A 23,240-nucleotide genomic window follows, 5' to 3' on the forward strand; every position below is an offset into this window, starting at 1 on the left:
AAAAATGTGATCTCAATCTTTGTGTGACTTTCTTTCATTGGGGCATGCGTGTTGGTTTGAGCCAGATGGACTGGTTTGATTATTTCAACGAGAAGCTGCTGATCTCCTGGGGTTTCCACACACAACAGTCTCTAGAGTTGACACAGAATGGTGCGAAAAACAAAAAAACATCGAACGAGTGAGCGACAGTTCTGTGGGTGGAAACAAACGCCTTGTTGATACGAGAGGTCACTGGAAAATAGCCAGATAGGTTTGAGCTTTTTTGCCAGGAAGAATATAGCAACTCTTTACAACCGTGGTGAGCAGAAAAGCATCTCAGCATGCAACAGAAAACAGAAGAGCACATTGGGTTCCACTCCTGCAGCCAAGAACAGGAATCTTAGAATCAATAAGAAGTTTCTTTTAAAGTAGACAGTGAGTGTATATCATAAAATAGTACAGTAGGGATAATTATAGTGAGGTGGAAAGAAGAGTCGAAGCAGATTAGCATATCACTGACCTTATTGAAAAACATAATGACGTTCAAACAGAGATACGAGATTGCGTTTTACAGTAAACATCCGAGATGGTGAGTCACAGATAACTGAACATTGGATATTCATGAAGCCTCTTCCAAGAACATCTGGCTTTGACAGGAATGACATTCTGCTGTCTTGGACTTAATTAGACATGAAGAAAAAAAGAAGAAACCTTGTTGCTGGACAAGAATATGTTACAATATGGACATTCATCTTTTATTAGGACGGGTTAATGAAGCAGGTTTAAAAACAATGATGGAAGAATTAGCATGTAAAAAAAAATGTCCTAATGTCCATTTGTCTAAGAATGCTAAGAAGTGTCAAATTTAAGTGATAAGCTACAGATAAACTATTTAGTGCAGAATCTAGAAAGTATTTCAGGACATAAAGTCTACATGTAAAGAGAAAGAAGCATGCCTTTTCTTCATCAAATAAACACAAAATACATTCATAAAAATAGTAAGGGTCGTTCAGCCATTCTGACAAATTTGATTTGAAATGCCTATTTCAGAGTCTTGTCTTCTTTTGTTGTGGTTCAGAAAAATCTCAGTCCACTGCGTCATTTCACTCAGAGTAATGATTTCAGAAATAGTCTTCCCTAGAACTTTGGTCCTTGCGACAATAAAAATGCCCATTTTCCCATGGTGTTTTCATTCTCACAACCTGAGGCTCCTGGAGTTTCCAAAACGCGGCTCCCTGAAAGAGCGGCCAGACTGCATGGCTGTATTTCCCACAGAGTTCCTCAGCTGCTTCAGCACCATCCACAGCAGGAGTCCCATCAGCAGGAGAAGGAGGGTAAGAAGTCCAAGATACACGCTCACGTTCCAGCCCCATCCTGCCGCAAGTGGCATAGAGGTGGAGGCAACCAGGAACCGTCTCGGGGCAGGCATCAGTTGTCCTTCATGGGCTTCACGTGAGACGTAGTTAGGCATGAAACTCTAGATCCAGGTCCTTAGATCTGGAACTGTGTCAGTCCATTTGGTATGAATTTCTCCTTGACATTATTTTCCTGACTTTGTATCCTTCAACAGACACGTCTGGCATCTGCTGTGCTGCTCGCAGAATGGGACTTGTGCTGCATTTCCAAAAGCTCCCTCTGCTGTTCCCTCCCACTGTGGATGGAGGACAGTCACTCTCCCTGATTTCTCAGCACACACACACATTCATTACAAGTGGATCAGGACTCAACTTGCATGGAGGATAAATAAATTACAAACCAGGCTTTTGCTCTGTTACAAGGTTGTGGACATCAATCAGAAGGTCCATCTGTTTTCATGTGATGATCAGGACTGACTAAACATTTTCGGCATCATCAAGACAAGATGAAGGCTTTATAGACCAGCTTTGTGCATTAATGGCTTAAAAAACCCCAACCCTTTTAACTACCTCAAATTAACCATTAATAATACATATCTTTATTTTTTTATAAATATATATTTATATATTATATCTAGATTTTATATTCTATTTATATTAATATATTGACGCTTAAATGTATATATTTATTTATAAATAACTAATAAAATATCCTTATTTGCTAATCTGGCAGGAATGACATTCTGGCTTTGTTGACTTAATTAGACATGAAAAGAAATGATTTAAAAAATGTTTTAAACAAATTAAAATTAAATCATAGTACATAATAATAATAATAATAATAATAATAATAATAATAAACAGCTAGCTCTTTTTTATTTCAAGCTTGTTTTTCTGCCTTAAAATAAAAATCCATATCCTTATTTACTTATATTTGTATTTTATATCCTTTGCAAATAATTATTCATAATAACACTTCAGTTTCATAAGAACATAACCTCTGTATGAACGACCTTATTATAAACAACAACAACATGATTATAGTAGATATAACTGTTTTATATATAATAATAATAACAACAAGAATAATAATTGTTTTTCGTGTGTGTGTGTGTGTGTGTGTGTGTGTGTGTGTGTTGGGTAGGTGGGCTATAATAAAATAATTATATAAGAATAATAAAACTTATATTTTATAATTCTGTACATATCTATACATTTATCTATAAATAACTAATAAATAAAATATATTCATTGGTTGATGAACTAATAATCTAAATAATCATCTCTGTAATTATTCATAAATGATCTTGTGTTCGTGAGCCAGGCATAACAAAGATGCCTTTTCAGGTTGAATCCCAAATGGCTATCTCTTCAATACATAGTGCACTAGGTAGGGTTCCAGACAGCATTATTTAATGGTATATATCGCGCACTTATCTAGTGATTCACGAGCCATTTCGGAACGGAGCTCTGTCTCCATGGTAACCGTGGATGTGTCAGGGCAGGCAATATTAAAGATGGCGGACTAGCGTTCAGTAAAGCGTTTGCTAGCTCGGAAAGCCGGTTGTTGGTTTGTTTTTGAAGTATAAATTTGCTTTAGCGAGTTTTTGGAGTTTGGTATACGGATGTAAAAGTGTATTCTTTGTATCTGGGTTAGTTTCTACTTATTTTAGATGCATAAAATGGAGGAATATGTGTGACTATGTATGTAGCTTGTGAATTAGCTAGACTAGCGGTGCAGTGATATGAGATCCGGGTAACGCTAATCCGGGAGTTCATGTTAATCCACTCAGCTGTGGCAATCTGCCTGGCTGTTTCACTCCCCAAAATGAACTAGATATCACTGAAATATTCATGTGTATTACATATTCGAGGCATGAATAATTCTAAAACTGGTGTGAAGCTGAAATAATAAGTCTGCTGTGATTTTCAAACCTGAGAAAATGGAGCTCAATTTAAAACATGTTGATTACCTGCAGGTAGGAGTGCTCTCAAAATCTACACCTCTATTATTATTATTATTATTATTATTATTATTATTATTAATTTATTTATTTTTAACTCTAACCACGTTGTCCTGAGATTTCATCCTTCCTATTATTATTATTATTATTATTATTATTATTATTATCTCATCTCATTATCTCTAGCCGCTTTATCCTTCTACAGGGTCGCAGGCAAGCTGGAGCCTATCCCAGCTGACTACGGGCGAAAGGCGGGGTACACCCTGGACAAGTCGCCAGGTCATCACAGGGCTGACACATAGACACAGACGACCATTCACACTCACATTCACACCTACGCTCAATTTAGAGTCACCAGTTAACCTAACCTGCATGTCTTTGGACTGTGGGGGAGACCGGAGCACCCGGAGGAAACCCACGCGGACACGGGGAGAACATGCAAACTACGCACAGAAAGGCCCCTGTCGGCCCTGGGGCTCGAACCCAGAACCTTCTTGCTGTGAGGCGACAGCGCTAACCACTACACCACCATGCTGCCCTATTATTTATTTATTTATTTATTTATTAATTAATTCCAACCAAGTTGTCCTGAGATTTCATCCTTCCTATTATTATTATTATTATTATTATTATTATTATTATTATTAATCACTTTTTAATTCCATTATAATCTTAGCTAAGACACTTCAGGTTAATAGTGTTTTTTTTTTTTTTTTTTTAAACAACATACGTCACAATCTGTCTTTGTTGATTTGATTACTCATTCTTATTCAGACTTTTTTTTTGTAAATGAGGCTTGGTCTAATTAAATATCCATGATACTATACACTAAATGAAACCAAAAATCTAGTCTTTAGTTGCTGTTAGAATTATAGGCCCCATACCTTTTTCCATCGTCCATCCATCCATCCATCCATCCATCCATCCATCCATTATCTCTAGCCGCTTTATCCTGTCTTACAGGGTCACAGGCAAGCTGGAGCCTATCCCAGCTGACTATGGGCGAGAAGTGGGGTACACCCTGGACAAGTCGCCAGGTCATCACAGGGCTGATACATAGATACAAACAACCATTCATACTCACATTCACACCTATGGTCAATTTAGAGCCACCGATTAACCTAACCTGCATGTCTTTGGGCTGTGGGGGAAACCGGAGCACCCGGAGGAAACCCACGCGGACACGGGGAGAACATGCAAACTCCATGCAGAAAGGCCCTCGCCGGCCACGGGGCTCGAACCCAGGACCTTTTTGCTGTGAGGCGACAGTGCTAACCACGACACCACCATGCCGCTCCCACACTTTTTTTTTTTTTAAATGGTGTAATAAAGAATGTAAATTTTATGAGCAGTGTAATCGAACACATAATTAAAAATGATCTGACATCAAATCCAATGATAAAAGTGCCACAGTTTTCCAACAAGTCACCTTTTTGACAGTAGAGCTGATTCCCCATCGGTGAGGGGCAATAATCCCCCAACAGAAGAGTACAAATTTCAGTTCCTAGTTCATTTTACTGGCTACAGTTATCACGCGTTCTGATCGGCTCCTGAGTGATCTGCAATAATGTCTGACATGCTGCTGATAAATTCCATGCATTTTCAATGTAGTGAGGCCGAATAATACCCTTTCCTCTATTTCTCTGTGAAGACTATGGAACAGTTTAATTTCTTTATTATTTAACCAAGGAAACTAGGCACTTTTGTTTGTTTTTTGTACATTTTCAGTATAAAATTGGAAGTAAATCTAACATTTATCTTTCAACATAAAAAAGTAATAAATGTAAAATTTCATGAATGCAGGTCATGAAGAATCTGAGAATTTTTTTTTTAAATATATATATACCGAGTATTAAAAAAATGTGATGTTTAGAAACAGGGCTTTAAAAATGCAATATGATCTCATGTCTTAATAAAACTTCTTATTTTGCTCTCTGTCTTTTCCAAGGTTGGAGTGACTTCTCCAAAAACAATGAAACTCTTACCTGCGGTGGGTCGTAAAGCAACGCAAAAGGTGATTGAAAAAACAACAACCTGTTAATAAGGGCTTAGTGAAACCTGCAGGTCATTTCATCTTGCCTATTTCAAGTCCCAAAGTCCATACCTACTAATGAAGTATATGAAATTGATCTGGTTCTGTAAGCTGGGACAGACTGGGAATCTTTTCAGTGTGGCAGCGTAAACCAGGTTTCAGTGATGTGCAACAACACAGCCGTTCTTGAGAAGTGCAGAAGTCAGGAGCATCTGTTTGAGATTATTCTGTGGCAGTAGGATCTGCACCAGTCCCTGAATGATTTACCTCATTCAAAAAATTAATTGCGTAATTTTATTTATTTATTTATTTTTATTGCGTTTCTGTTTAGGTTGCTGTTGCCGATCATGATGGTGTGGTCAACTGTTTCGGGATGAAAAAAGGAGAGGCGGTTGTGAGTATCAGAGTTGTCAGTAACAGTCATACACTTTCAAATATATTTAAGTACAATATGTAGACAGGAAGTGATTTCTTGGCACTCAGAATATGTACACTTAATTTACATTTTGCATTAAAGGTGCTGACTGGAAAGTCATCTGAAATTTTAAGTTATTTTATTGTCCGTGGCATTTTCCTGTCTCGCAAGAACAATATCATGCGGACGAGACGTGATGATTTTGATGTCCCGAGGGTCGCTTTTCTCCGTTTTGGGATCGTTTTCCTCCCTCTTGAGGTAAACAGTATGGCCCGACGGAAACAGCCGAACACAATGGGCTTTAACCAATTAGCATAACTATGGAACTGCGTCACACCAAGATGGCAACGCCACCAAGAAAACATCGTGACTCTGCATCGATGTCTGAGAGTTTTGAGTCGCAGGGATGTAATTTGTGGTTGACATTCGCGAATAGATCTGTGAAACAAAAGACAAATATATCTTTTCTCTGGTACTGTTTTTGTGTTCTCGTTTTTTTCTCTGTAAGATCAAAACATTAGGTGTATAATAACTCCATACTCGCTACCATGGAGTCGAGCCCATGCACTCTAAAGCGAAGATAGCTAAGCGCTAGCTAGGATGATTTAGTTATCTGTGCAGAAAAATGACACGTCATGTAACCTTGCTCAATCTTGCAGTTGCACTCACTAGGCAGGCTTTCCTTTTCTTTTCCGCTAGCTTTTAGCTGGAGGGAGAGCCGAGTCCGCCATGTTTGCCCACGCCGACTTGTTTTAGTTAAAAGTAGCTCAAAAGCTCCACGGTGGTCACGTGATATCGTTGCTCGCTTGTTTCAGCAACCTCCGGAATCGTAAAATGCAGGACGCTCTTTATGTCGGGAAAACATTTACACACAGGATACACAGTGTGTGTGCGGCAGCGAAACATCTCAAAACTTCAACAGCAATAGAAATGGAATATTTTGCCCAGAATTCAACTTTGCACTCAGAAGCTTTGCTCATAGCTGAAAGGTAAAGTTGATAGTTAAGGATTACTAAACAGTTAACAAACTTGTGTTGTGGCTTGGTACATTTCTGCTACATATAGTGGAAAAGATATTATACCGTACTATAATAAATAGAGTTCTGAAAACAATATGGTTCTCTTCGGCATGAATCTCCTCCAGAAGTGAAGTTGTGCCATTTTAAAGCCCCAAGAAGTGAAAAACAAGAAAATTGCATTTAAAGGTGCGTTGGGTGAGATTAATTTTAGCTGGGCTTTAATGTTTGAAAGACTCCCACCCATGTTCACGAAGCTCTGCCCTCAGGATCTTAGTTGGCCCATATAATGTCGATAACATGACTGACATCCAAACACAAACATTGTTCTACATGTCTTCTAGGTTATTTGTACAATTAATCAATAAAAAAAATATCGACTATTGCTGCTAGTGGTTAACACTGTCACCTCACAGCAAGAAGGTTATTGGTTTGAACCTCATGGCTGACAGGGGGGCCTTTCTGTCTAGAGTTTGCATGTTCTCCTCATGCCTGAGTGGGTTTCCTCAGGGTGCTCCGGTTTCCTCCTACATGCTGATTACGTCATCTGACTACTCTAAATGTCAGTGAGTGCGTTTACATGCACATAGAGAAAATCGAATTTCTGCCGTTGCTCGACTGAAATCGAAGTTCTAAATGCCATGGATACACCTTAGCTAGGCTGAAATTGAACCGAACTTGATTTCTCGTAATCGAGCTACACGACCTAGATTATGCGATTTTTGCCGAGCTACTTAGTGCATGTATACCCTGTCGAGCTACTTACTTCAGCACTGCCCCTTCCGGGAGTGACGAGACCACAAGCGGGAAACACGACAGCCTCGGTCGGCATGACAACAGTAGTAGCGAGCAGCAGAAGAGGTCAGGAGGAACAAACGAAGAAGAGAAAATGGCGAGCAGAAACGTGCACTTCTGGAGCAATGAGGAGACAGAGTTCATGCTCATTCAGCTTAAGGAGTTGAATATATTAAAATTCATGGACGGGAGAAAAACGCGCAATGGAGAACACAGAACTGATAACTTTGTTTACACTCTTGAATAGCTCTTCTTCATGACGACAACCGGAAGTGTACCAACACGATGGGGCGTGTAGCGCCACCTGTGGCTCGGGTGCACAATGTACCTCACACAATAGCTCGAGTTCCTTGTGTGCATGTAGGATTGGATTTCTCTGGCACCCCTGCTGGGACCCTTTGCTCGATTACCGACAGCAGCTCGATTTGGATGTGCATGTAAACGTACTGACTGTGATGGTTGTTCATCTCTGTGTTAGCCCTGTGATAGATTGCCGGCCTGCTCAGGTTGTACCCCACCTCTCACCTGAAGTCACCTGGGATCGGCTCCAACTTCCCCCATGACCCTGACTGATAAGTGATAATAGATCAAAGATGGATGGACACTTGCACCTTTTGAAGGTTTTATTCTAATTCTACTGAAATGCACTGTGCCCACCTAAACATTTCTAACCTAATCACGTATGGAAAAACAACTCTACTGCCAAATTGGAAAGAATTACACTACCGTTCAAAAGTTTGGGGTCACCCAGACAATTTTGTGTTTTCCATGAAAAGTCGCACTTTTATTTCCCACCATAAGTTGTAAAATGAATAGAAAATATAGTCGAGACATTTTTCTGGCCATTTTGAGCATTTAATCGACCCCACAAATGTGATGCTCCAGAAACTTGATCTGCTCAAAGGAAGGTCAGTTTTATAGCTTCTCTAAAGAGCTCAACTGTTTTCAGCTGTGCTAACATGATTGTACAAGGGTTTTCTAATCATCCATTAGCCTTCTGAGGCAATGAGCAAACACATTGTACCATTAGAACACTGGAGTGAGAGTTGCTGGAAATGGGCCTCTATACACCTATGGAGATATTGCACCGAAAACCAGACATTTGCAGCTAGAATAGTCATTTACCACATTAGCAATGTATAGAGTGGATTTCTGATTAGTTTAAAGTGATCTTCATTGAAAAGAACAGTGCTTTTCTTTCAAAAATAAGGACATTTCAAAGTGACCCCAAACTTTTGAACGGTAGTGTATAAGTATACAATAGGAAACGAGGGCTCACTTTGAGTTTCAGCATCATCCTGATCAGTCTCTGAGCTTTTTTAAAAAAAAAACACAAAAAAACCCCACAAGCCTGAACATTTCGTTTTCTCTCTGACACGAAGACCAGTGTGGAGATGATCACCGATTCATTCTCACTTCTTCTGTTCTGTTGACTAAATTTCTTGTGATTTAATGGCAACATTTTAACACTTCGTTTGCCGTCGTCTCTAAATAGTAGAAAAAAAACCCACATTATTCGTAGCATGTTTTCGTAAACTCAAACCTGAATATATACAGTGCTGTGCAAAAGTCTTAGACACATGTAAAGAAATGCTGTAGACCAACAGTGGCTTAAAAATAATGAAATGTTTCAACATAAAAAAAAAATACTATAAGCAGTAAGCCATAATAAATGAAACAAAGTCAATATTTGGCGTGAGATGAAATTCCTTTTGCTGTAAAGAAAAATAGCAGTCTGAGGTCCAGTGAGTGCAGTTTGATAAGGAAATGAGCAGTAGGTTTTACTGAGCATCTTCCAGAACCAGCCACAGTTCTTCTGGACACTTTGACTGCCACACTCGCTTCTTCATTTTGCACCAAAACCCAGTAGCCTTCATTATGTTTTCTTTTTTAATCTGAAAAGTGCTCTCTTATGTACAGTGGTGCTTGAAAGTTTGTGAACCCTTTAGAATTTTCTATATTTCTGCATAAATATGACCTAAACCATCATATTTTAACACAAGTCCTAAAAGTAGATAAAGAGAACCCAGTTAAACAAATGAGACAAAAATATTATACTTGGCCATTTATTTATTGAGGAAAATGATCCAATATTACATATCTGTGAGTGGCAAAAGTATGTGAACCTCTAGGATTAGCAGTTAATTTGAAGGTGAAATTAGAGTCAGGTGTTTTCAATCAATGGGATGACAATCAGGTGTGAGTGGGCACCCTGTTTTATTTAAAGAACAGGCATCTATCAAAGTCTGATCTTCACAACACATGTTTGTGGAAGTGTATCATGGCACGAACAAAGGAGATTTCTGAGGACCTCAGAAAAAGTGTTGTTGATGCTCATCAGGCTGGAAAAGGTTACAAAACCATCTCTAAAGAGTTTGGACTCCACCAATCCACAGTCAGACAGATTGTGTACAAATGGAGGAAATTCAAGACCATTGTTACCCTCCCCAGGAGTGGTCGACCAACAAAGATCACTCCAAGAGCAAGGCATGTAATAGTCGGTGAGGTCACAAAGGACCCCAGGGTAACTTCTAAGCAACTGAAGGCCTCTCTCACATTGGCTAATGTTAATGTTCATGAGTCCACCATCAGGAGAACACTGAACAACAATGGTGTGCATGGCAGGGTTGCAAGGAGAAAGCCACTGCTCTCCAAAAAGAACATTGCTGCTTGTCTGCAGTTTGCTAAAGATCACATGGAGAAGCCAGAAGGCTATTGGAAAAATGTTTTGTGGATGGATGAGACCAAAATAGAACTTTTTGGTTTAAATGAGAAGCGTTATGTTTGGAGAAAGAAAAACACTGTATTCCAGCATAATAACCTTATCCCATTTGTGAAACATGGTGGTGGTAGTATCATGGTTTGGGCCTGTTTTGCTGCATCTGGGCCAGGACGGCTTGCCATCATTGATGGAACAATGAATTCTGAATTATACCAGTGAATTCTAAAGGAAAATGTCAGGACATCTGTCCATGAACTGAATCTCAAGAGAAGGTGGGTCATGCAGCGAGACAACGACCCTAAGCACACAAGTCGTTCTACCAAAGAATGGTTAAAGAAGAATAAAGTTAATATTTTGGAATGGCCAAGTCAAAGTCCTGACCTTAAGCCAATCGAAATGTTGTGGAAGGACCTGAAGCGAGCAGTTCATGTGAGGAAACCCACCAACATCCCAGAGTTGAAGCTGTTCTCTACAGAGGAATGGGCTAAAATTCCTCCAAGCCGGTGTGCAGGACTGATCAACAGTTACCGCAAACGTTTAGTTGCAGTTATTGCTGCACAAGGGGGTCACACCAGATACTGAAAGCAAAGGTTCACATACTTTTGCCACTCACAGATATGTGATATTGGATCATTTTCTTCAATAAATAAATAAACCAAGTATAATATTTTTCTCATTTGTTTAACTAGGTTTTCTTTATCTACTTTTAGGACTTGTGTGAAAATCTGATGATGTTTTAGTTCATATTTGTGCAGAAATATAGAAAATTCTAAAGGGTTCACAAATTTTCAAGCACCACTGTAATATGCTGCTCAGGTAGAATTTTTTTTTTTCTGTGACATTTAACTTTGTACTGGAAAACAAGCATTTGGAACTTGTAGGTGCTGAAGAAGGCAATTGGACTTGCTTGAAATCCTTGAAGATGTTTTACCCCTCATCCGAAAGGCTTCTTCAGTTCTTTCTGACTAGTGTGGCGTTCCAGGTATTTATCCTCTAGTGGACCAAAAGCAACCCAAAGGAGAGTCGTTGAGGTCACATAAGTCGTCCTGTAGGTTGTTAGGGTCACTGGAGGCCGGGTGTGAATGGTGTTAGCAGCATAGATGGTCGATAGGGTGATAATGTGGGTTGTTGAAGTCAGCTGAGTCTTGGTGTGGATGTGTATTCGGTTTTCTAGGAAGTGTGTCAAGGACTGCATTGTAGGTGGCTGATGAGTGGTGTCTCAGACCACCTCTTCTATTCAGTGATCACTCCAGGTTGACAGAGATGGCTGAGAACCTTCACAGACAAACGTTTGGAACTCTCAAATGTTTTTGTACTGACTCAATAATGTAGAAGTCATAAAATAGAAACTTATAACCAAGTTTGTATGAAAAAATTAGGTTGTGTGATATATTTTGTATCCAGCCCGTTTTCCGAAGTCTCCCAGGACAGAAGATCTCCAGGCTGGAGCTGGGAGGTGCATTAGGAACACCACAGGAGAAGATCTTTGTGTGCTTGGGTTCTGAGGTTAGGGGTTACACCAAAAAGGGCAAACCGTTCCTTACTTTTGAGGCCAATCTGACAGAGAGCATCAATACCATGTGAGTTATTATTCATTTCTATGATACATCTATATATAGATATAATTTTTACATCGTTATATTATTTACACGCTCGTGTCAGACACGGATATCAAGATTTGAACACTGTTGGCAGGCGTGTTTCCGGGGCGGACCTTTTTGTCTGTGCCAGCTACGTTTACAACCACTACTGTGACTGCAAAGACCAGGACTATTTTCTGTCAGGGGACAAGATCAACGACATGGTGTGTTTACCAGTCGAGACGGTGGGACGTACGGTGCCTGTTCTGGCGTGCCAGGACCGAGTACTGCGCATATTACAGGTAATGTCAATATTAAACACAATTAATTAATGAATAAAACACGATCGGGTAAAGTTCACATTACGGTGGCTAGTTCTTCTGAAAATGTATTAATTATGAGTTTTCTTTGTTTAATGAAATGTTCCTGGTGGAAAAAAAGGAACACTATATATCCATGTATGTGTTTCTACGTACATGTTAAGTTTAAACCTCATTAAATGCTTTTATACCCAACTGCTGTTGAGTTCTCAGATCTGACTGGTCAGAAGGTGATTGTTGTAATATGTTATGTTATAATTTCCTTAGTAACAGTTCATTGTACAGAGGAAACGTCATCGAAACAGATTTAAAGCTTTGTGTAAGTACTGATATGAAGTTTTCTGTAAGGGGATATTTCTTCTGATCTCCAATGTCAGTGCTTTGTAGCATTCAGAGGTCAAGCCATGACGGAAGTTTTCAGGACGGTTTTACGGGTTTATGATGAGAAATAGCATTATTGATTATTTTCCTATAACCAGACACCCCATCGTGTTTTATTCTATATAAAAATAGGATTAGTAATTGGTTTACTTTACAGTGACTTTCTATCAGTTCACACTATATTGTGATTTGTGTAAGGGTTCAGAACTGCTCTTTGATTTTGAGATTTCTGGCCCACCTTCTGTTCTGGAGCTTCACAACAGAGATGGAGGTAAGAGAACTTGTGTGAGGGTGTAATATTTGGGAATTCTTTGAAATATTAGGGTGGGTTTTTTTTTTTGTTCTTCCCCCTTGACGTGTCCTTGGTGTTCAGGTAAGGATGGAGAGGAAGTGCTTTACGGAACGACTGATGGCAAACTGGGTCTAGTGCAGTTAACCCGTTCAGCTCCCGTCCCTAAGTGGGAGGTGGACAATGAGAAGAAAAAAGGAGGTGAGGAGCAATGTCTGTGAGCATAAGTACAAATATTACATACAGAACGTTTGAAATTTAACTTCTTAAAAATATAAAACATGGAAAATAGCTATTTGGGTTAAAGAAAGAGATACTGTATATGTTCATAAAGTATACAATACCAGTCAAAAGTTTGGACACTGCTCCTAATTCAGTGTTTTTTTTTCTTTATTTTTATTAATTAAAAGTCACTTTGTGTCTTAAAGTAATGATGGATGTTGTTTCTCTTTACTTAGTTGTTCAGTTCTTGAGGTAATATGGATTACTACAGTTGTGGTGTTGAATCGGGCTATTTACTGTATTTTTATTATTTACCATTTACTTTTGATCTCAAACGCATTAAAAAGGCAAGAAACTCATCCACTTTTGACGAGGCACAGCTGTTAATTGAAAAGCGTTCCAGGTGACGACTTCATGAAGCTGGTTAAGAAAGTGCCAGTAGTGTGCAAAGCATCATTAAGGTAAATGCTGAATACTTTGAAGAGTCTAAATTAGAGTCTAAATGTTCACTGGATATGAGCAATCGCGCGCTCTGATTGGCTACCCTACTACTAGGATATCAGCTCATATACGGTGAGTAGAGAAAAACAAAATGGCGGAGTGTGTTGCTGAACCAACCAAGGACGAAATACAAACTCAACCCGAAAACAAAACCCCAAAAATTATCAAGTATTTAAAAGAAACAGAAATGGCTAAAAGAATATATTTGTGGTTTTTTTTTTTTTTTTTTCCCCGCAATATTTCCTGTTCCACACTCCAGCCCAGTTGGTGGCACCTTTTAAGTTGGTTTGCCAACCGCCAAAAAACCTTAAAGAAGAAGAACCCCCCCCCCAAAAAAAAATACAATAAAAGCAACAAAATATGGAATGAAAGTATTTGATGGTAAGAACGTATCTTTGTTTTTTTTCCCCAAGAATTATTATTATTATTATTATTATTATTATTATAGCATTTTTCACAAATTGCTCCTGTCATTTCGCCGGTATGTTTACATTCCAAGTGGAAATGATTTTGTCGGACGTTTTGTACAAAGTTTTTATTTATCGAATTTGCAAAAAATAAAAATGCTCTGTTTCTGAAAATCCAGTGAATGTGGGAAGAATAAAACAGTTATTCCACTCAATCTCGTCGTACATGAGTTATAGTCAACTATCAGGTCATGTATGACTCGATTTCGTGGAATAACACTTAAATATGAAGCATAATTTGTTTTTAGCATTTTTTTTTAACCACATAATTCCAGCTATGTTCCACGTGTTATTTCATTGTTTTGATGTCTTCAGTGTTGTTCTACAATAGGGTTGAAAAGGGGTGGAAAGTTTCTGGGAATTTTGAAGGGCCCGGGAATATTGGGAATTTTTGGGAATTTTCAGTTTTGGCATTTATTAAGTTTTAAACATTTTAAAACATTTCATCACCCAGAGAAAACAAATTAAAACCCATGTTAAGCCTTTCTTTCAATTATGTACTGTTTTGTGCTAATTAAGAATAGGACATATTGCTAAAGGCCAATTAATAAAAGGCTTTGTTTTTCAATATTAGTATTCTATTCAGATTTTTCAGTGAAAAATTATTATTCTCAATCTCAATTATCTAGTCCGAGGGACACTTAATAGAAATCCAGTCAAAATTGTCAAAGGTCAAATGCACATTCCCAAGTTCCCTACCACAAAAGTGTAGAAGGTCTTGTATCCCTTGGTCTACTATACATATTTTGAATACATTTGTGTGTGTGTGTGTGTTGGGGACCTCTCGAATCTGCATTTGAATAGATTTCTATTAAGTGTCCCTCGGACAAGATATCTAGTAATTTTGAATTGAATAGATTATTTTTCTAGAGTGTACCCTTTGGTAAGAATTAACTGGAAATCTAACTCCTTGCATAACAAGTAGTGATTTCTAAAAATCTTGCCAAAACTCAATTTTGACCATTTTTGTTACAAAATTTTACGAAACTTGAAGACTTGTCTGCAGATTTAATCACAAAGGTATCACATCATAAAATAACAAGGAATATTAAAAATTTTTTTAAATTTCTAATTACTAGTAGTCTTGAAATAAGTTTTGCTGCTTGTAAAATATATTAGTGCCACTTTTTTCTTTGAATCTGGAGCAAGGCTGTTTAATGCCATTGTTTTAATAGCATTGTAGACCCTAATCATTACTTCTAATCCGATAATTTGCAAGCAAATTACTTGACAGGATACGGTTTACAAGCCAGTTGCAAAATGAAAAAGGAATTCAAGTTGTTGGAAGTATAATTAGTAGACAAAAAAAGGTACAGGAAGCAGTCTTCAAAATCATAAGTAAAGTTGCTTTTGAAGATAAGTTCTCAAGTCTAAGGTTGTTTAATTCATTATACATGTACCAGGGAAAACCCATATTGTTTTTGTAAAACATTTGGTGGTGGTTAATTTTCTCAGTTGTTTAGTTTTTGCTTGTATGTTCTTCTGAACAGAACAGAGACCCAGAGAAATGTCCTAATCTGAATAAAAGGACCTTATTTTTTTGTATCAGTTTTTAAGTAAAGTTGGTTTTGAAAATTCCCGAAAGTTCCCCAAAATTCCCGTTAATTCCCAAACTTTCCATGGAAATTTTCCACTCTGAAAATTCCCGGGAACTTTGCAACCCTATTCTACAATGTAGAAAATACAAAATACAGAAGAACCTATGAATGAATAGGGTAGGGGTGTATAAACTTTTGACTAGTACTGTATGTCATTCTACAATATCTTGGGAATGCAAGTGTACATGTGTTTCCACCCAGCTGCATAATTAGGCATTGTTCATTCAGTGAGCTACCAAAAAAAAAAAAAAATTGTGATTGAAAGTCTCTAAAGCATCTGTACGAGTTTACGTTTGTGTATTTTCTTGTTTTCTCAAGGCGTGCTGTGTATCGATACATTCGACATCCTGGGTGACGGAGTAAAAGACATCCTGGTTGGGAGGGATGATGGGACGGTCGAGGTCTACGGACTGGACAGCTCCAACGAACCCACACTGCGTTTTGAGAACGTATGTGGAAACCAGTTCAAATCTGGATTTGCACCAAGTTCCAGTGTGTCTCCTGTGTGCGTGTGTTCATTACTCTGTGTGTTTGTGTTTATAAGGTATTGACTGAAAGTGTTACATCGGTCCAGGGAGGGTGTGTAGGAAAGGAGTCACATGATGAGATTGTCACGACAACATACACAGGTGAGCTGCTTCATTCAGATTTCTTTTCCTGTGCCCTCTTTTATGGCTTTGTGCCCCTAACATTCTACTACAAATTTCAATGTTATTACAATCGTCTCGTACAGTGTGACAATTTTAAAAGGCTGCTAAAGAGCTTCCATGGCATGTGCAGGTTGGGTATCGGGTCTCACAACAGAGCCTCAGCACATGGAGGCAGGCCCAGGGGACGAGGTGAAGATGAGTCGAGAGACTCAGGCCAAGGTGGCCGCTCTGAGGTAGTCTACATACACTGGAACTACAGCGCCATCTTCAGCATCAACACACGGTTTATTACAGGAAGACTCCAGGATTCTTTCAATCCTGAAATTCACTGATGATAAAAATCGAATGATAGAATCACAAACTCGGACTCACAGGTCAACAAACAGCCTTAGACGCAGGCCCGGCGCCGTGGGGGGGCGAAAGGGGGCGTCGCCCCCTCGTGGCTACAGCCCCGCCCCCTCAATGGAGACTCAGATCACTTAATTGTTTTCTTAATTGTTATTGTGGGTGTATGTGTGAAATGCTGACACAGCCGCGTGCACACACAGACCTGTGATAAGGACAAGGGGAGGGGTCGTGCGGGCGGGGGTTTTACATGTACACTTACAAGTGCACTGTCTCTGCAATATCCTGTAATATGCAGTCAGTTTACGGGAGTAGTCTTTCCCCCACCGAATTAACCGAATTCAATCACAATATTGTGAATCCATTTTCTTTCTTTGTAGGCTAAGTTTATCTCCGTTTGTCGGTGTATGTGTTCATATATGGTCCGCTTTGTGCACAAATAGCGTAAGAATATGTGTCGTTGACGTCACCCCCCATGCAGCGGGGGTGAAAATTCATCACTTCAGAGTGTTTAGTCCCCTACACGCCTAAACTGGGATCGCGGATTAAGTGGTTAGCGTTGACTCGGTGCGAGTCAGGAAGACTATTACTGGTGCAGCTGCGGGGTCTGTTGATTTTTTTTTTTTTTTTTAATTATGATTTTGGCCGCCGAGCCAAGTACCTTAGGCTACGTTCACACTGCAGGCTGAAGTGACTCAAATCCGATCTTTTCGCCCATATGTGACCTGTATCCGATCTTTTATTGACAATATGAACGACACAGATCCGATTTTTTCAAATCCGACCCAGGCCGTTTGGATATGTGGTGCTAATTCCGATTCCTATCCGCTCTTTTCATATGCGACTTCAGTCTGAACCGCCAGGTCGCATTCATCCGACTTACACGGCATCAACAAGCCACAAATGTCACTATTCTGCGCTGAAGTAGGCGGCGGGTCTCTCAAAAAAGTTACAACAACATGGCGCATAATCACGGGCGCAGATAGAGGGTGGGACGAGTCATATTTAAATTCACCTCATTCGGTCCCCCCTACTTATAGGGAGGAAAAAACGTCTATGCTGTCTTTCTTTGCATAAGGCAAACCTCACGGAAAAATCAAAAGACTAATTACCATTCGGTTTATTGAGGTGCACAGCAGTGTATACATAGTTGCAACAACTCACATAAAACAAAACAAAGACTGATATTCGGTTGGTTGAGCTGCGCAGACTGCACAGGTTGCGAGCTCGAGCTTGGTTGCTATGGTTACTAACAACAAGTTTGACAGGCATATCGGGGTTGGTTTGCTGGCAGCTTTGTCCCCCCCCCCCCAGTTTTTTGTCCCCCCCAGTTCAAAAAACGTATCTGCGCCCCTGCGCATGACATCAATGCGAGGGACGCTTCGGGCTGTGAAGGTTCTGAATCTTCTCAATGGAAGGACGCAGAGGTTAGGGAGCTGATTTCCATTTGGGGGGATGCAGCTATTCAAGCTAGATTGGATGGGTCATACCGCAACCGGGCGGTTTTACTTCCGTAAACACTGGCCATGCTCACTGTGTGTGACGTCGTCATATCCTGCAGTGCGCATGCGGAACACTTTTAGGTCGCTTTTCGTTCATACTGAGGATCACATACAAGTCGCATATATTTGTTAATGTGAACGACCTCACAAAAAAATCGGATTTCACAAAAAAATCGGAATTGAGCATTAAGCCTTGCAGTGTGAACGTAGCGTTAGACTTGCATTGGCGTTTTGTTTTCATGCCGCAGAGCTATTTGTATGTATTTTAAATGTAAAGGACTTGCCTGTAGGTTTGTGTGTGTTGTTTTATGTTTGGCATCTTTCCGGTTGTAACGCGCGTCTGTGAGAAAATTGGAGGGGAGGGGAGGGTTAACAGGTGGGCACGGGTGTTGATAAAGCGCAACTGCCCTGGTAATATGTCACATGATTTTCCTGTACTAAAGCAACCTTCGGGGCCGTGGTTTTGTGGTTGGCGCAGTTAATTGTTTGAAACACGTTGTCAGACCGCCATCACTACTACACACTATATGAAAAATATTTGCCCCCTTGCGATTTCTAATTGCCCCCTTAGTAAACTGTTCCTGGCGCCGGGCCTGCTTAGACGAAAAGAGACGTGCAGAGCTCATGTAGTTTTATCCTTTTAACTTTGTAAGTGATCCTGCTATAAATGATTTCCTGAATGTTTTGTGATCTCCACGTGCAGATAGATCAGATCTGCGCAGCTACACTGGCAAGACATGGATCAAATATGCCATGCACTGAGAGGCTCTGGTTGAAATCATGGATTCTCTGAGGTTAATTACCGGTGCCTTTCAGTGCATGGTATATTTGATTTTTATTCTATCCATATTCACCGGATATGAGCAATCACGCGCTCTGATTGGCTACGGGACTACCAGGATATCAGCTTGTATACCGTGAGTAAGGAAAAACAAAATGGCGGAGCGTGTTGCTGAACCAACCGAGGATGAAATAAAAACTACTTGAAAACAAAACCCCAAAAATACAAAATAGCAACAAAATACCGAAAAGTATTTGATGGCAAGAACGTATCCTTTTTTTTAAATAATAATAATAATAATTATTATTATTATTATTGCATTTTTCACAAATTGCTCCTGTCATTTCGCCGGTTTGTTTACATTTTAAGAGGAAATTATTTTGTCAGATAAAGTTTTTATTTATTGAATTTGCAAAAAATAAAAATGCTGTGTTTCTCAAAATCCAGTGAATGTGGATAGAATAAAGGAGTTATTCCACTCAATCTCGTCGTACATGGCTTATAGCTGACTCGGAGTTACGCACCTCATCGGCTATCAGTTTATTTATGACTTGATTTTGTGGAATAACTGTTAAATATATATATTGTAATGACAATATTTTAATATGTAATAATATATGTAATATTTATTAAGACTATTTATTTAAAATACTAAAACGAGACGGCCTTTCGATTTCATAAAATCGGTGAAATTTAAGTTCCCTCTGAAATGTGGTCGTTGTGATCTATGTTTATTTCTGTAATATCTCACAAAATATCAGGCCATTCTGTGGCTGGGAAGTGATTTAATTTGAGGGAATTCCCGAGCAAATAATGTGCATGAAATCGCTCGCTTCGTGCAGACAGAGGAAGTCCGTGTGCGCTTGCGCAGGTTTACCTGCTTCTTCTTTTGGGTTTTACGGCAGCTGGCATCCACAGTGTTGCATTACTGCCATCTACAGGTTTACCTTTGAGCGTGCACTGACAGTTCCAACATTCTGTCGCTAAACGAGCAGCTGATCACACCGAGGTGCTCGCTGACCACCGATATTTATTAGTTTGGTCCTGCGTTTCCTTTCCTTCGTATAGAACATAATGTCTTTTCTTCTCGCTTTCCGTTACTGGAGTCGGTCTTTCACATTTCATTCCCACACTCGCGTCTTCCATTTTCTCTCCTGTTTCAAATTTGTATCCCACAATACCTTGCGCGAACGGGGAAAACCCACCACGTGATACATGACGTAGTATCTTGTATTGGGTCATGGTGAAGCAGGAAAAAATGGAGAATTTAGGGCCACATGGCCAGAAATTCATTAATTGTTCTATTTAAAGAAGCCTTTCATGTTTCATTCACACACTCGCGTCTTCCATTTTTCTCTCCTGTTTCATAGTTTTAAAATTTTCAAGAATTATTATAGCATTTTTCACAAATTGCGCCTGTCATTTCGCCGGTTTGTTTACATTCTAAGTGGAAATTATTTTGTCGGATGTTTTGTATGCAGCTTGTATTGATCGAATTTGCAAAAAATAAAAATGCTCTGTTTCTCAAACTCCAGTGAATGTAGATAGAATTCAGGGGCGATTTCTCAGAGACAACAAGGGAAGCCGAGCTTCCCCTAAAATTCTCTCCCCAAACTGCGGCATCTATGACATTGAATTCTCATTAAAACAATAACTTGCATAACATAATATATGCCCAAGATTGTATTTACGTCCATAGCTATCCTGTAACTTATTTGAGTGATGTCTGACGAACTTGCAGTTTGCTACAAGAATCACCTTTGCTGCCAGGCTGTAACCAGCGTTGCCAGATACTGCTGACGTTTTCCAGCCAAAATATGTTCAAAATAGGGCTGGGCGATATGAGAGAAAATTATATCACGATATATTTTTTCAAAATTTTCGATAACGATATATATCACGATATAAATCAAATCACCATTTTTGTATTTTCTTTAATTTTCTGCTCAAAATATGAACATTACAAATTAGTAGTTCCTTCCTAATTAACAAAAATAGCTTAACAAGCCTTCAAGTTTCACAGAACCAAAACAAACTGGATGCACATTCTTTTGTTCTTTTTGTTCAAATGAATAAATTGAAACTGAAAAATAAAAACTATATACCATTGTTAATCATTTGTGCAAATTCTAGCAGCTTTCAAATAAACATAAAAGACATATTGACATGTAAACCTTATGCTGCAAGGAGAAAAAAAGTGCAATCTTGTACGTCAGTGTGTTTAAGGTTTTGTGTAACACTTTGTTGTATGTCCGATTTTAAATATCCAAAATACCTCCACACAACCGAAGATCTCTGGCCCTTCTTTTCAACGATGTCCTCCAGGGCAGCGCTCTGACTTTCCTGTTCAGAACTCCGGTCAGTCGGCTTCTCGCTCATTTTTATACAGGGTTCCTACAGATATTTTATGTTGAATTTACTACCTTTTTACTACCTTCACAATTTTTTTTACTACCACAGCGACAATTTGGATTTGGACATTTTCTCACAATTTAACAAGGTAATCTTTGAGTGTATGTGTTAGTCCAAGTGAATGTGCTACATATAAGTTAGTGACAACTCTACCCAAAGAGTTGGATTGATGAGACAAGATAGAAAGAAAATCTGAACGTACCGGTAGTGTAACTCTTTCCCTTTGGACGCATAATAGAACCTCCCATTGCTAGGGCTACACATGGAGTAATGCATATTTGCATAAAAGAAAACAAACTTCCACATACAAGTTATAATTTTATTGAACTGTGAAACTGTGGCCCATAACCTCTTAACGGGTACACGGATTTGCACTAAACCTTGTGTGTCAACACTTCACATTAGGTACAAGATCTGATTACATTTTGTCGGCCAACACTTTCAAGATGGCCAACCTTTTGTTTGTGGAATAATCTTTTGAACAGGTGAACAGATTTGCACAAAAAATCTTATGTGCTTAGGTACATCAACTCATTACATTTAGATCAGGTCAAATGGCAAACACGAACCCCCACACACACACATGACAAAGACAAGACGCACACCCTAAAGATACAAAACACACATAACCCAAGCCCTATTTTGGCAGTCTCTCAACACATTGCCAAGTTTGCTTAAGATAGTCATTTGCACCAGTCCTGTAGTCGTGAAGGCCCGTGGGCAGAGTCAACACCTTCCTCCCAGAGATCAGTGTTTTAGAGGGTTAATCTTAATCATTTGAACAGTTCAACAGATTTGCTCATCACATTTTGGATGCCTCAAATGGCGCGCACACAACGCACCAGGCGCGCGCGCGCACACACAACACAACGCACCAGGCGCGCGCGCGCGCACACAACACAACGCACCAGGGGCGCGCACACAACACAACGCACCAGGCGCGCGCGCACAACGCATTACATGTGCCTCGATCAACTTTTCAGTGAGCGCCTCTCGCAGATTGCCATCTACCGCCTTTAGCCAGTCTTTAAAATCAGGTTCCTCCAGCCAGAGGTCTGAAAATTTGCATTTCCCCATTGTTTAATTCTTGTGCAGATGTCGCCAGTCGGGTTAACAGATAGATTCGACCACAGCCGTATAAACAAAGTCAGTCTCGTACTAAACAATCTCTGGTATAAATTTATACTGGATTCGACCGTTATTGGAATTCAAAGCGCATGCGCCACCAACTCCTCACTGCGGTCCTCCTCGATACATAAAAATAAATTCGCCCAAATGTAGTAATTTATGGATATTATGGCATGCAGGTTAATTAAACGAATTAGAAAACACATAGGCCCAGTTGGATGGGGGTCAAAAAATTTTACTACCACGTCAGATTATGTTTACTACCTTTTACTGGCCATAATTTAGCCTATTTTAATTAACTACCTTTTAAAACCCCGCGGGAACCCTGTTATAATCGCTTTGTTTCACGCTTTGTTGGAGAAATGCCGCGCTCCTGCAAACTTCACCACAGCCATGCTGTGCGTTGCTGCTACACGTGTGTGTGTTTGTGTGTGCACGCAACCTAACTTGACGTGGCTCTCTTCCAACTGATTGGTTACGTGCGGTACTGTTTAGTTATGATTGGCTATTCGCGTGTCTGTCAAAACTTCGGATGAAGTAATTTTATTGAAGGCGTAGGCTTATCGTAGGCATATCGTACGTGTCTAATTTCTAATCGTAGAGATTTTATATCGTGAATAACATCGTAATCGTAAAATCGCCCAGCCCTAGTTCAAAACCCGCTAAAATGCACTTAAAATAGCCCAATCTGGCAACACTGGCTGTAACCTTTCTTATTTCAATGGGCTCTATGTGCTGGCAGCCGGGTATCCGTTGCAGTCTACGAGACGGCTCTGAACAGCCAAT

The 23,240-nt window shown here is 39.5% G+C and overlaps 2 protein-coding genes across 4 annotated transcripts in view; one reads left to right on the forward strand and one right to left on the reverse strand.

The window, feature by feature from the left end:
- The window catches only part of anxa5a (annexin A5a), a 44,666-nt gene extending 43,314 nt beyond the window's left edge, over nucleotides 1-1,352 (reverse strand). Inside the window, exon 1 of the mRNA XM_060926687.1 lies at nucleotides 1,253-1,352. Coding sequence (XP_060782670.1) covers nucleotides 1,253-1,352 — 100 coding nt within the window. The remainder of the gene's footprint in view (nucleotides 1-1,252) is intronic.
- Nucleotides 1,353-2,821: 1,469 nt separating this feature from the next.
- bbs7 (Bardet-Biedl syndrome 7) overlaps nucleotides 2,822-23,240 on the forward strand; it is a 44,777-nt gene continuing 24,358 nt past the window's right edge. Inside the window, exons 1-10 of one of the 3 annotated variants that reach the window (XM_060927300.1) lie at nucleotides 2,822-3,313; nucleotides 5,247-5,312; nucleotides 5,662-5,724; nucleotides 11,683-11,858; nucleotides 11,974-12,160; nucleotides 12,758-12,830; nucleotides 12,933-13,049; nucleotides 15,955-16,085; nucleotides 16,181-16,265; nucleotides 16,417-16,519. In XM_060927300.1, coding sequence (XP_060783283.1) covers nucleotides 3,278-3,313; nucleotides 5,247-5,312; nucleotides 5,662-5,724; nucleotides 11,683-11,858; nucleotides 11,974-12,160; nucleotides 12,758-12,830; nucleotides 12,933-13,049; nucleotides 15,955-16,085; nucleotides 16,181-16,265; nucleotides 16,417-16,519 — 1,037 coding nt within the window. In that variant the 5' untranslated portion in view covers nucleotides 2,822-3,277. Of the gene's footprint in view, nucleotides 3,314-5,246; nucleotides 5,313-5,661; nucleotides 5,725-8,034; nucleotides 8,177-11,682; nucleotides 11,859-11,973; nucleotides 12,161-12,757; nucleotides 12,831-12,932; nucleotides 13,050-15,954; nucleotides 16,086-16,180; nucleotides 16,266-16,416; nucleotides 16,520-23,240 lie in introns of those variants that run through there. The other 2 variants (XM_060927301.1, XM_060927302.1) reach the window with 2 other exon arrangements.

Source organism: Neoarius graeffei, chromosome 8, assembly GCF_027579695.1.
Source record: "Neoarius graeffei isolate fNeoGra1 chromosome 8, fNeoGra1.pri, whole genome shotgun sequence".
NCBI lineage: Eukaryota > Metazoa > Chordata > Actinopteri > Siluriformes > Ariidae > Neoarius > Neoarius graeffei.